This window comes from Musca domestica, unplaced genomic scaffold (assembly GCF_030504385.1).
Source record: "Musca domestica strain aabys unplaced genomic scaffold, Musca_domestica.polishedcontigs.V.1.1 3, whole genome shotgun sequence".
Lineage (NCBI taxonomy): Eukaryota > Metazoa > Arthropoda > Insecta > Diptera > Muscidae > Musca > Musca domestica.
In genome coordinates, this window is record NW_026712299.1 from 2,701,057 (window position 1) to 2,715,730 (window position 14,674).

Sequence of the window (14,674 nt, forward strand, 5' to 3'; positions counted from 1 at the left end):
TCTTATAGAAGACCAGTAGGTCTTCTTATAGAAGACCAGAAGGTCTTCTTGTAGAAGACGAGTAGGTCTTCTTATAGAAGACGAGTAGGTCTTCTTATAGAAGACCAGAAGGTCTTCTTATAGAAGACCAGAAGGTCTTCTTATAGAAGACCAGAAGGTCTTCTTATAGAAGACCAGAAGGTCTTCTTATAGAAGACCAGAAGGTCTTCTTATAGAAGACCAGAAGGTCTTCTTATAGAAGACCAGAAGGTCTTCTTATAGAAGACCAGTAGGTCTTCTTATAGAAGACCAGAAGGTCTTCGTATAGAAGGCCAGTAGGTCTTCGTATAGAAGGCCAGTAGGTCTTCTTATAGAAGACCAGAAGGTCTTCTTATAGAAGATCAGAAGGTCTTCTTATAGAAGACCAGAAGGTCTTCTCGTAGAAGACGAGTAGGTCTTCTTATAGAAGACGAGTAGGTCTTCTTATAGAAGACGAGTAGGTCTTCTTATAGAAGACGAGTAGGTCTTCCTACAGAAGAGCAGTAGGTCTTCATACAGAAGACCAGTAGGTCTTCTTACAGAAGAGCAGTAGGTCTTCATACAGAAGACCAGTAGGTCTTCTTACAGAAGACCAGAAGGGGTTTTTATAGAAGACCAGTAGGGGTTCTTATAGAAGACCAGAAGGTCTTCTTATAGAAGACCAAAAGGACTTCATTTAAAAGACCAAAACGTATTTTTAAAGAAGAACAAGGTCTTCTTCAAATAATTTTCTATAGAAGGAGGGTCCCTTGGGAGTTCTTTCGTCTTCAAAGGCCTATAAATGGTCCCAAATTAATAGACGACCTCTCATATGTTTCAACATTTTATCTACATCAGTATTTGAAATTGCGAAAATTTTGACATAAAATTCGAAAAGTTCTGAGCTTTTCGAGTGCCCAATAATTTTCAAATCTCAGATAATCTTTTTGACAATATTCATAAAAGTGTGTGCGATCATATTAATATCAACCTACTTAAGATAAACCTCATATACTTGGACCTGACTCAAGCTAATTTCCCCCCAAAAAAAAGTGTGCAGTCATTTTTTGAACCGGGTTTTTTTTTCGCATCTCGATACTGTCAAAACTTATCTGATTTGCCAAAGTACAACATTTTTTGTCTCAAATGGAAATATATTTCCAAGATAAGAATTCTGAAAAAAAGAAAACGGTGAACACTCATAATTGATTTCGTAATAACTGCATAGCTGCAAGAACAACAAGAAGTTATTCGAATTGAAATCAGAATTTGGAATATTGAAAAATTTTCAAGTACCGCTGCAATAAACGAAGATGTTGGCATCGCAAGCTCAAAAAAAACCGTTAGAGTTTGTTTACAATTTAACGGGGAACAACGGCCGGCAACCGTGTTGGAGGAACTCAATATCGGCAATTATAGTTTTTTAAATTTTGTTGCTATTTGTTTTGCTTTGTTTTTTTTTTCTTAGCTTTGTTTATCAGCAGACGTCTGCTAAATTCTAGGAAAATCAATTTGTTTTGTTTTTTGGTGTTGTTTTTGTTGTTGTTATTATTATTGAAATTTAGTACAGTATTGTATATAATTGATTAAATGCGAATTGGTTGCAAAAGCTGTAAATTAACAAAAAGTGAAAGCGTGTTTTGCCGACGTCTCGGTGGGTAAATAGTTGACATTTTGGCCCAGATGTTAGGCGACAGGCAGTGCAGTAATGGGGTACCTCCATGAAGTGAAATAAGTTATATAATATTTAACAGCCCTTCCCTGGATAGAAGATCTCTTCCTTGAATAGAAGATTTCTTCCTTGAATAGAAGATCTCTAGCAGGAGAAGATCTATGGCTAGAAGACCTGTAACAGCCCTTCTATGGCTAGAAGACTTGTAACAGCCCTTCTATGGCTAGAAGACTTGTAACAGCTCTTCTATGGCTAGAAGACCTGTAACAGCTCTTCTATGGCTAAAAGACCTGTAACAGATCTTCTATGGTTAGAAGACCTGTAACAGCTCTTCTATGGCTAGAAGACCTGTAACAGCTCTTCTATGGCTAGAAGATCTGTAACAGCTCTTCTATGGCCAGAAGATCTGTAACAGCTCTTCTATGGCCAGAAGACCTGTAACAGCTCTTCTATGGCTAGAAGACCTGTAACAGCTCTTATATGGCTAGAAGACCTGTAACAGCTCTTCTATGGCTAGAAGACGTGTAACAGTTCTTCTATGGCTAGAAGACCTGTAACAGCTCTTCTATGGCTAGAAGACCTGTAACAGCTCTTCTATGGCTAGAAGGCCTTTAACAGCTCTTCTATGGATAAGAGACCTGTAATAGCTCTTCTATGGATAGGAGACCTGTAACAGCTCTTCTATGGATAGAAGACCTTAAAATTGGATCTTCTTTCTACACAAGATCTTTTATGAATTCTCAGAGCTTCTTAGAATCTTGTTTTCTGAGTTCTCAAAACTATTTTTGATACTCCTCCCATTATAAACTACTAAACCTCTGTCAACTTACTTTTAAATTATTTTTTCTCCTCTTTTCATTGTTTTTTTTTTTTTCTTCAAACTACCTTGAATGCGTAATTGAATATTAATTTGTTTAGCTAAAAATAGAACTCATTTAAATACTATTAACGAAAAAACGTTTAAAAAAAAAATATTGACATAACTCACACGAGAACTACGTAGAGAGAGCTATGCTTAAAGAAGCTGTGCTCTAAACCAAACTAATTTAGCCACTAAAAATATGGTACAATAAATTAAAAACAAATATAAATATTAAATTGTCAAAAAAAAAAAAAAAATATTTCGCTGATATTATTTACTTTTCATAAATACGTCGCAAAACCACTACCACAAACGATCGCCGGCCCGCCCTCCCGCCTCTCAATTTTGCAGCATCAAAGTGTACGGCGGCAAACCTCATTCAACACAGTAAACAAAATAAATGTCAACTGAAATAAATCGCCATTGGGTACTACTTCAAATATTGACTGCAAAAGACCACCAACTCCTCCGCATCACCAACAACAAAAAAAAATCCAAAATTTTAAAAATCGAATTTGAGTTTCTTTCTGCTGTGACCAAACCTTCCGATCATTTGTCATAGATCAATTGTGAAATGTGAATTGACGTTTAAGAAGTGTACGAAGTATTGAAAATAATATGGACTAAAATAAAATAAAAATATGAAGTGCAAAATATTGAATACAAATAAAACATTTTCAAAAATATAAAGATGAAAAAAAAAATAATAATAAAAAATTACATAGTTTAAAATATATAAATTAAATTTATTGTGATAAGATGTAACAATTGGTAAGATGATGGCGAAGTAAAAAATTGTTTTGGTTACCAAATTGCAATATAGAGTTCTGTGATATTAAATTTGTGATTTTTTATTTTAAAAAATATTAAATGGAGTAAAAAAAAAAACAAAAAAAAAAAAAAATATTAAAAAACTATTTTCATTTCTCTGAAAAATAACACCACGGAGCAGCAATTTATCCCACCATGCGAAAGTAATTCCAGACACATCCTTAGGACCGACTAACTTTTAATGACATTTGATTAAATAGCCTTTGGAGGCTTCGTTTATCGGAATTGTTTGTATGAAAAAATCGGATCAACAGTTGAAAAAATTCCTCACCATAAGAATATTGTTGTGAGCATCAAGCGCTAAGGCTAGCTGCTTAACGAAAGAGTTTCCATAGCAGGTTTTTATCTAGGATAGGCCAAACGCCCAATTAAACAGGGATAACAACACTTTAAACATATAATTTCTCCAATCCTTAACCTTGTTGGAGTTTAAGATATCTGGTCGATTTGGTAACTGAGATATTTATTTAAAAACAAATTGAAAAGCAGAGCCGAACTTTTAATACCCTCCACCATTTAAAAGGAACTTGAAAAATTTCAAAAAAAAAAAAAAAACATCAGTCGAAAAGTACCGCTTAAAAGAAAACCGATATATGCGAAGGCTATACGACTACGTGATTTTCTGCCATAGGCTCCAGTACCAATTCCGAACTTTAAATATAAAAATATACAATATAAAATCATAAAAGTACCGAATTTAGGAAATTGCCGTTATATGGGGCCTATAGGAAGACGTGGGCCTGCATATGTAATTTTTTGTCATAGACTGTAGTACCCATTACGAGCTTTAAATACCAAATTTGAAACAATTCCGGTAAATAATGTCGCTAAAATCATCAAAATACGAATATCGGGAGGTATTGATATATGAAGGCTTTATGAAGACGTAGGCCTGCATGCGCTATTTTTTCCTCATGGAGTGTAGACCCACTACAACCTTCAAATACCAAATTTGAAACAATTTCGGTTTGTAATGTCTCTAAAATCATAAAAATACCGAATATTCGGAGGCTCTTTTATATGGGGCCTATACAAAGGGGTATGCCAGCATATGTATTTTTTTTGGTCATTTTAACCATTACGAGCTTTAAATACTAAAAAAATCCATTCTGTGATGTCTCTAAAATCATAAAAGTACCGAACATTGGAGGGTACCATTATATGGGACGTATAAGAAGACGTGGACCTGCATAACCATTTTTTGTCATAGGTTGTAGCAACTATTAAAATTATCAAATACAAAATTTGAAACAATTCCGGTAAATACTCTCGCTAGAACCATCAAAACACCGCATATGAGGAGGTACCGTTAAATGGGGCTATACGAAAACGTGGACCAATATGGCCCATTTACAAATGTTTGCGGAATTTTAGCCTTTTATCTCAATTCGATCGAAAAATAGCCTGATTACAACAAACAGACAGACGGACATCACTAAATCGACTTAGAATTTTACGCTGATCCAGAATATAGATACTTGTTTTCATTTTAGACCCCCACAAAAGGTCAAAATGTGAAACTCAAAAACCACGAAATTAACCTCCGTTTCCAGACTTGGTACATCTTAATATTTCTAAAAACACAGGATATGTTATTAATATGGTAGGGATCGGACAATTCCTTCTAGTACTTCCACCACAAAGGGTCACAGTTTTGAATAACCAAAACTATCATAAAACCCGAAATAAGCTTCCGGTTCTCTTCAAATTTGACACATCACAATATTTTTATTAACCCTAGGCGTAAAGATAGCAAATATCGGTCCACTACTTCTGGAACCTCCTACATAAAGGGTAAAAATTTTGAATATCTATGAAGCTAATAAGACGCGAACTTAACATCCGATTCTATTCAGACTTGGTACAGTTCAATATTTCTATCAACATAAGATCTGTTTCAAATATGGTAGAGATCGGACCATTCCTTCTGCTACCTCCCCAAAAAGGGGCAAGGCTCCGAATAACTAAAACTATCATAAAAATCGAAATAAGCATCCGGTTCGCTACAAATTTCACACATTCCATTATTTTTACCAAAATGCTGTGAAAATGGAATATATAGGCGCACGCTATCTTGTACTTCCCCCACAAAGGGTTCAAAAATAAAAAAAACAGTGAAGAAAGTCTTAAAGTCGGGCGGGGCCGATTTTATGATACCCTATACCACTTTGCTTACTTAGTTGAGCACCACATAACAATTATAAGTTTTTATGGGAGAATTCAATCATACACCCTATGATTATAATTATAATTTTAAATTGATAGGACTAAATATGCCGAAGCATTTGTATCTTTTAAATTCGGACTTGTATTGCCCATTGGGTCAAAATTAATTTGAAATCAGATAAAGATATATATGGGAGCTATATCCAAATCTGAACCGATCTCGATAACATTTGGCAAAGATATTTCTGAGGTGTATTTGATATATATATATATTTACGGAGTGCATATTACGGCTGTGGGTAACAAATACAACAAATCGGATGAACAATATATATGGGAGCTATAGCTATATCTGAACCGATCTTCACCAAATTTGGCATACTACCTTCTAGACTCAATTCGGTCGTATGTGCCAAATTCCATCCCATTTGGACAAATATTAGACGTTTGGTGCACAATAAAAGGTAAATCGGACGCAGTTATATATGGGAGCTATATCCAAATCTGAACCGATCTCGAAAAAATTTAGCAAAGGTATTTCTGAGCTGCATTTGATATATTTCCCGAAATATTGTTGTTACAGAGTACATATTACGTCTGCAGAGGACAAAAATAACAAATCGGATGAACAATATATTTGGGTGCTATAGCTATATCTGAACCATACATTCTTATTCAGGTCTAATTTGGTTGTATGTGCAAAATTCCATACTATTCGGGCTGATATTACACGTTTGGTGCACAATAAAAAGCAAATCGTACGAACATATATATGGGAGCTATATCTAAATATTTCCCTTAGCTAAAAATGTGATATGGAATATGTAATTTATCGGAATTTATGATTTCGCGTAAAATTGGATATGAATATTCGATTTCCTTTGAATTTTGCACATAGCAATATTTTTATCTGTATTCGATGAAGTGGAATATTTCAGTCCGCTATATCTGGTACCTCAAGCATATTTCCACATTTTCCAAAAATTTGTACATATATAAAGTATAGGAAGTAGACGATAATATTCCACATATGGCTCCTTGTAATATTTAAGACTTTGGTCAAATACAAATTGGACAATATTGGCCAACTCTTTCGGAACCACCCCTATCAAGGGTCAAAAGTTATACATACATGTTCGGAATAAATTTGCAACCTCTCAGGCCTACATGTCAATTGCAATTACGTTTAAATTTATAAAAAAAAACAAAATGAGTTTCTACATTGTTTCAATAGATTTCAAGTAATTTCGTAAAAAAATTAAATTTTCGTCATCATCTTGCCAATGGTCAAAAAAGTTCGACTATAATTACTTTTATAATATTCATCTAAAATTTAAATTAACAACGTCTTTTCTCTCTTTTTTTGCAGTAAACAACAACATTAACGTCAAACGGAAACGTAAACAAAACCAACCAACCAACAACAAATCAACTTTTCGCTATTCAAACCAAATTTTTCAAAGTTTTTTCTTTTTTTCTACAAATTTCAAACCGTCTCGTCCCACAAAACGGCTTTCATAATAATTTTACAAAATAATTTAGTGAATTTTTGCAACTTTTAAAAGAAATTTTTTCAAAACCATAACCATATAAAAAAATAAATAAAATACCTAGTGTTAATCATATATAAGTTATTATAAAATAAAATTATATATTGTTAGTTTAAAAGAAAAGAAAACAGAAGGAGATAAATAATTATAAAAAAATTATACGAAATAAAATAATAAAAATCAACCTCCCCCTAAAAAAAAGAAGCTAAAGTGTTCAACAATTTGGCCAATTAAAACCTAACCTAACAAAAAAAAAAATAGTTTTATTAATGATCTTCAGTTAACCAAACAAAGGAAATTTTTATGTTTATTTACGCAGTGAAATGAAAATGAAAAATATTTTAATTTTGTGAAAGAAAAAAAAATTAAAAATTATTTTTTTGAGTGTCTATGTCAGTGTCAAAGTTTTGATATAATTTTCAAAATTTTTGTAAATCTTGAGAAGTTGGAAACTATTTCTTCTTAAATCATCGCAAGCTGAGCATCAACTACGTAATAGAGATTTGCTCTTTGTTACAGTTAATTTTTCATTCTCTCTCTCTCATATTTGTGTTCTCTCCTCCTCTGCGTTCAGTGGAAAACCAAGATAAATGAAGTGATTTTATTCATCCACTAATTGAAATTTATTACCGGAAATTTAATAATACACGAACACCACACAGAAAAGCTAACCCAGCGAACCAACTAAGCTGCTGTCCGAAAGGGAAACGAAATCATCTGAGAGCGAGAGTCAAGCGGAATTTTTTTTACACTGTGAAAAAATAAAGCGATCAGCACCGTTAAATTGAATATCTAACGAACTCACTCTCTCTCTTCCTCTCGTTTGCTCTCCCTACTTCTCTTGTCTAACGGAAGAGAATGTTTAGGCTTTGTTTGGCCGTGTAAAACGTGAGAGTTAACACCTACCTGTGTGTGTGTGGAGAGCCATAATTTGTGTGAGTGGACATTATCCTCTCTCGCCGTTTTCTTGTGGAGTCTCCCTCAAAACCAAAAACAAAACAACAAAACTTGATTTTTATTCAAAAATCTTTTGCGGAAAGAGAAAACGCGCTCTCTCTCTCTCTTCTTTAAATAAAAGAGAAAACATTGACTTTTAAGTTTTGTTTTTTTTTTTTCTCAAATCTGAAACTTTTGTTGAAAATTGCCGCGGTAATGCAGTCGTTATTTTTACAATCGTTTTGCGTTGTCGTTGCTAAACTTCGTTGTAATTTCGTATTGATGACAATATGCATCGCCAGCATTGTCGCTTAGTTTATTTTTATAACGTTAAAAACGTCGTCACCGCCGCCGCCGTCGTCGTCGAAGTCGCCGTCATTGATTTTGAAATTGTCGCCGTCGTTGACAATATCATCGTCCGTTTTAACGCCGTCGCGGATTATTTAACAACCGCCTTTGTGAAAATCTTGCAATACCAACAAGTTGTGAGCGAAAAATTGAAACCTCCGCTCCTGTACCGGAACCACCAAGTCAATAGTACTGCTGAGATCTATAAAAATAAGGAAACAACAACGTCAAAGCCTTTAATAGCCTGTAAATCGTTTTCAACTTCCTCCGCCTGCACCTCCCCAGCCTATCTGCCAGCTAAGGAATCTTTGAAGCCCTCATCTGTGTCGTCTGGCCGGCTCCAAGATTTGTTGCTCTTGGCTAAGTTTTTATTAAAAAATACCAAAGTTTTTTCATGATCATTGGTGTCCCATCTTCAAGTCAGCAGTCCCATCAAAATCCCCATCCTCAGCAGCAGCGCAGCCGGGTTTTTACTAACTAATCTGATTTGAAAATCTAGATTATTGTCAACGTATCCAACGTTCTGCGCTCTTCACGAACAATGTTGTTGAAATTCAATTAGATTTAATTTAGTTTTGCTACTATTAACCTCTAAACTTGTGACCGACAACTTTTGAGATAAACGTGTGGTCATCATCATCATCGTCATAATCTCCAACATCAACGAAATCATCATCAGCTGCCACAGCATCATAGACGTAATCATAGAGAATAAAAATCAACTAGAAAAAAATATAGCAAAGCTCCCGATCATTTTCCCTCTCTCTCTCGTATACGAGAAGAGCAAATTCGACGAATTTATAACAAAAGTAAGCTCAACAGCTCTCCCAGCCAGTCAACCACCCACCCATCCGAGTTTGGGGTTCTCTAAGTCATTATCTAACGGCTGGTCTTAGATTGAGCAACGTATAAACGACGTGATAACAGTGCGGATTAGGTTTTGCCATCCATAATCTGGCTAGACCCCAAATCACCCGAGAGAGAAAAACGGAAACGGAAACTTCAAAGAAGACTTGTAGAATATAGCCTAAATAGAAAAAAAAAAAAAACAACCACAACAAGGACAAAAAACAGAATTACGATCCAAGATCAAATTTTAAAGCAGCGCGATAAAAAAAAAACCAAAAACAATTTTAGTTAAACCTCCCCCCCCCCCCAAAAAAAAACGAACTTTAAATTAATTTAAAACAATTGTCATCCCTAGGATAAATCAACAACAACCACAACAACTAAAACTAAATTTAACAAAATTTTAAACCTAAGTTTCTCAACTCTTTTTTCCAACAATTCCAACTAAGCTGTATTCAGCTACTAAGAACAAAAACAACAACAACAACAAAGATTCCTTAACCACCATTACCAACACACTCAAGTTCATTGGTCTTATATTCGATACATTGATTACACCCGGGTTTGGTTGGACAATACGCACTACCCTGGATTTGCTGTTGAAAAAGTTGCGGACTCTGAAAACCCCGATTATGGCCGAGAATCAAACTGCCACAGAGGATTCCGGTCAGCAACAACAATCGCAAACTCAGACACAAACACAGCATCATCAGCATCAGCAACAGGAGGAAGCAGATACCCAGGAACATCCTCAAGAAAATACCGTAGAAGAACAGCATCCCGAAGAAGATCAGCACCAACACCACCACCAATCAGCCGGCACAACACCCCACTCATTGTTGTCCACCCAAAATTCCGAAGAACTATCCTCATCGTCAGCTTTAAATTCACCCGAGACACCACCCAACGAAAACAATTCGTCCTCATCGCCGGACGAGCCCCAGACCATTGTCATAGCCAGCAGTCGTCAGCAGCACCACCACCAACAGCGGCAACAGCAATCACCTCAAAACTCACCAGCACGCAGCATGATCGATCGTCCTGTGTCCGCTCGTTTTAAGGTGTCGACGAACACACCACAGCGTCGCAATACCATCCAATCCACCACTGCGCCCCGGGTGGCCAGTACCACAGCCATCAAGAAACCCACCCTGGTCAAGGTGAATTCCCTGAACACCAGCAATACGGTGGACAAAAACAACAGCGCCAACAATACCAACACCAGTATGGACAAACATCACCACCATCACCAGCAACACCATCATCAGCACCATCATCATCATCACAGCAACAGTATGGCGAATCAACAGCAGCAGCATCATCACCATGCCCATCACCACACCCATCAGCACAACACAAATTCGACTGCTTCCACCACAACTACTGCGGCAACCACCACCTCCACCTCGACGGCCATACAACGCACGACCAGCGAGTGTCTGCGTCTGAATGCTGTGCCACCACCTTCCAATACCCCGGCCACAGCTGATTCGCTCTCGAACGCTACCAGCTACAACAGCATTCATTCGAATCTAACCAACAACAGCTCTAGTTCAGCCTCTGTGGCGCCCAAATCGACCAGCTCCAATGCCAGTCATTCGACCAAGAATTCCACCTCGAAATCATCCTCGGCAAACTCAAGCAAGGCCTCGTCGCCCAACAACAACAACAGCATTGCCGAACAGCCCTCACCAAATCAGGGTGCTGCGACCATGCGTTCCACCATGCGCACCCTGCGCAGCAGTTATCTATCTTCGTACAGCCAGAATGTGACCAGAACCCAAAGCAGCAGCACCACCACCACCACTGGAGGCAATATGCGCAAGCCGCCCAAACCCACATCCTCGTTTCAGATTACCTCAGTTACCCTGGGTGGCAATCCGAAACCTTCTCCCGTCACCGACAATGGTGAGGATGAGTCGGCCGACGATTTCGATGAATCTCACACCGATGACAACAGTCGCATAACGGATTTGGAAAATGAAACCCCCTCCATGTCGGAGGACACGTTTTCCAAGGAGGAGATTTACTATCACCAGGATGACGGGCTCAGCAGTACGGCTCCAGCCATACCCACTGGCTCACAGTTTGGGTTGGTGGTGGCCACCCTAGGAGCCCAGGATATATCCAATGTTCAGGTGAATGTGGGTGAGAATTTCATTGATGTGGTGCCCAGTGGCAGTGATGTGAAAAAGGACTCGACCCAGCATCGCAGCGAACGTTTCAAGGTGGTGAAAATTGAGTCGACCGAACCGTTTCGTCGTGGTCGCTGGGTGTGTATGGATTACTTGGATCACACCACAGTTCCCGGTGGTGGCAAAGGAGATGCTGGAGGTGCAAACAACAACGAAAAGACTGAAGGCGGCGGTCCAGCGACTGCCGGTGAAAATAATGCGGGTGAAGGTGGTGGTGGGCCTCGAACCACCCAGAGTATGATTTTGGGTCATGGCACCGCCGCCATTTTGGAAAATCACTTTGATGCCAATACCGCAGCTTCAGCTGATGGCAATTGGAATTATCCAGAGCCAGTAGCTAAAATGCCAATGGCAACGGGTGGTGGAGGCGGTGGCGGTGGAGGTGCCGGCATAAACACAGCCCCTGCCACGGTGGTCCATGGCCTACAGCAATTTGTGGATAGTGCAAAGGCTGAGGGAGCAGGAGGTGTTATGACCTCGGAGGGTCAATATCAGACACCACCCCAGGAAGTGAATGCCAATACTCCGCAAATGTCAATGGGCGGACAGGTGTTGCAAGATGGTCAGGGCCAACAGATACCCATTGATTTTGCCACCTTGGCGGCCCACAAACTCAAGCAATCGCTGGAAGAGTTGAAGCGTCGCGAAGAGGCCATAGAGGCTTCGGAAAAGGCAGCGGCTGCAGCTGCCGTGGCCTATATACCGGGACGTTCGCAGCCCGTTAATTTTGAGGCATTCAAACAACAGCAACAACAACAGCCACCACAACAGGTGTCCATGCAACAGCAGCAGCAGCAGCAGCAGGCCAGTCAAGCCGCCCTGCAGCAACAGCAGCCACCACCACCGCAGGCCCAGTCTCAGCAAAGTCAGCCACAGCAACAGGCCCAGGTCCAACAGCCCCACACTGTTTCCTTGCCCAGCAGCATTAACATGCAGAATGGCAGTATATCCATATCGTCGGATAACAGTAATGTGGGTTCCCCAGCTGGTGCCAATATCCAGCAGCAGGCGCAACAGCCCCAGCAGCCCATAATGGCCCAGCAAGGACAACAACAGCCTCAGCAGGCCTACAATATTGACATACAACAACAGCAACAACAACATCAGCCATTGTCACCAGCTCCGCAACAGACACCCCAGGTACCCCCAACCTATGTGACTTCGAACTTCCAGTCCACACCTCATCAGACACCACAACAGCAGTCGCCACAAATGGCTGAGGGTATTGCTGCAGCGGCACCTCAGGCGCAACAACAGCAGCAGTTGCAACAAATGCAGCAACAGCAAATGCCACAGGCTGTGCAAATGCAACAGATTCCACAACAGCCGCAGCAGCCACAGCAGATGGGACAAATGCAACAAATGCCGCAGCAACAGCCAGCAATGCAACAGCATTCGGTGCCCGTACAAATGCAACCACATTCAATGCCGGTGCAAATGCCACAGCAGCTGAGACAACAGATGCCACAGCAGCCGCAGCAGCAACAGCCCATGCAGCAGGCGGTTTCGCAACAAATGCAACAGCAGACGCCAGCCCAGCCACAGAGGCAGCAATCATTACCAGTGCAGTCGCAACAGATTCCGCCACAGGCCCAGCAGGGCATACAACAAGTGCAACAGCAACAGCCTCGTTCGGTGTCTGTGTCTTCCGTGCCACAGCAACAGCCACCACAGCAAATTCAACAAAACGTTCCGGTACAGCAGATTCCACAGCAGCAGCAGCCAACGCAGCAACAACAGCAAATGCAACGTCCTTCTATGCCGGTGCAACAAATTCCACAGCAACAACAAGCAGGCCAACAACAGCAACCACAAATGCAACAGACAGTACCGGTGACGATGCAACAAATGCCGGCACCACAACAACAACAACAGCAAATGGGACAGGGGGTTCCTGCAAACATGCAACAGATTCCACAGCAACAAATGCCTCAGGTGGGGCAACAAATTCCACAGCAACGTCAGGCTTCGCTACAGCAACAGACTTCACAAACCGATGGTGTGGCTCGCAGCATTAGTTTGCCACAGCAAATGCCAACGCCACAACAGCAGCAGCAGCCACCATCCAACCAAACTTCACTTCCGACACAATTCCAACAAATGCAACAACAACAGCCACTGGGTCCTGGACAAACGATGCCAATTTTGACACAAATGACCTCGTATCAACAGCCACAGCCACAGCAGCAGCAACAGCAGCAGGCGACCCAACAGCAATTGCAACAGGCCTCATTGGTAGCTCAACAGCAGCAGCAACACAGTGCCCCAGCTACCATGGTCGATAATGCTGCGATTTTGGCACAAATCCAACAACAACAGCAGCAGCAACAACAACAACAACAACATGCTTCAATGGCTGGCACCACCAGCACCTCAATGACCGCACCCATGATGACCATGCAACCGGGCACAGCTACCGGGCCAGCAGCTGTTCAATACCAACAACAGCAACCACCACGACCCCTTGATAATGCTCAGCAGCAACAGCCTGCAACAAGTGTTAATGTCCACTTGAATCCAATAACATCGGCCACGGTTATGCCCACAAATATAGAGGGTCAAAAAATGCAACAGCAGCAACAACAACCACAACAGCAAAAGACACCACAGCAAACTCAACAACAGTCGTCACAGCCATCGCAACAACAACCACAGCAACAGCAGCAGCAACAACAGCAGCAGCAACAACAACAACAGCCGAAACCCTCAACAGCCACCACATCACAAACAGCATCAACAACTACAGCGTTACAACAGCAGCAGCAACAGCAACCTATTGCAGAAACAGAGACTGAAAGGTGAGTACGCTTATTTTTCATTAGTTACTACCTAAGAGAACTTAGTTAGGGTCTTAAGAAAGCTGTAAGAATTGTCCAACACATTTATAAAAGTCAGTCCCAGAAAGGGCTTTAGGCTAATGCGGCTACGAAACATTAGCCTAAAGTAAAAAAAGTCTTGGAGAGAAACATAGAAAAGTGTCAACAAACGAGAATCTGAATGAAACCGGAAAGCTTTCCGTCAGAGATGTCTGACAAACTTCAGACTTTATGCAGATATGTTGGCTCTTCGACATTTGGTACGCAGCTTTACTTTACCTTTTTCCTATTCGAAGTTTAAAAGTTGCGATTAAATACTGAATTAACTAACTAGCTTCTTACTCACTCGTATTTATTTCTTCTCACTCGTATTTTTAGCCCCTAAATCGAGAATCACCATTTAGGTTATTCGGTAATATTCCAATGAAATGACAACCACATCCATTCGTCAA

General features: G+C 40.0%; 1 protein-coding gene across 6 annotated transcripts in view; it reads left to right on the forward strand.

Moving 5' to 3' along the window:
• Positions 1-14,674, forward strand: part of LOC101898918 (protein bunched, class 2/F/G isoform) — a 552,467-nt gene that overhangs the window by 17,352 nt on the left and 520,441 nt on the right. For all 6 annotated transcript variants that reach the window (XM_059124571.1, XM_059124572.1, XM_005174864.4 and 3 more), the window contains exon 2: positions 6,898-14,204. In XM_059124571.1, the coding sequence (XP_058980554.1) occupies positions 9,844-14,204 (4,361 nt within the window). In that variant the 5' untranslated portion in view covers positions 6,898-9,843. The remainder of the gene's footprint in view (positions 1-6,897; positions 14,205-14,674) is intronic.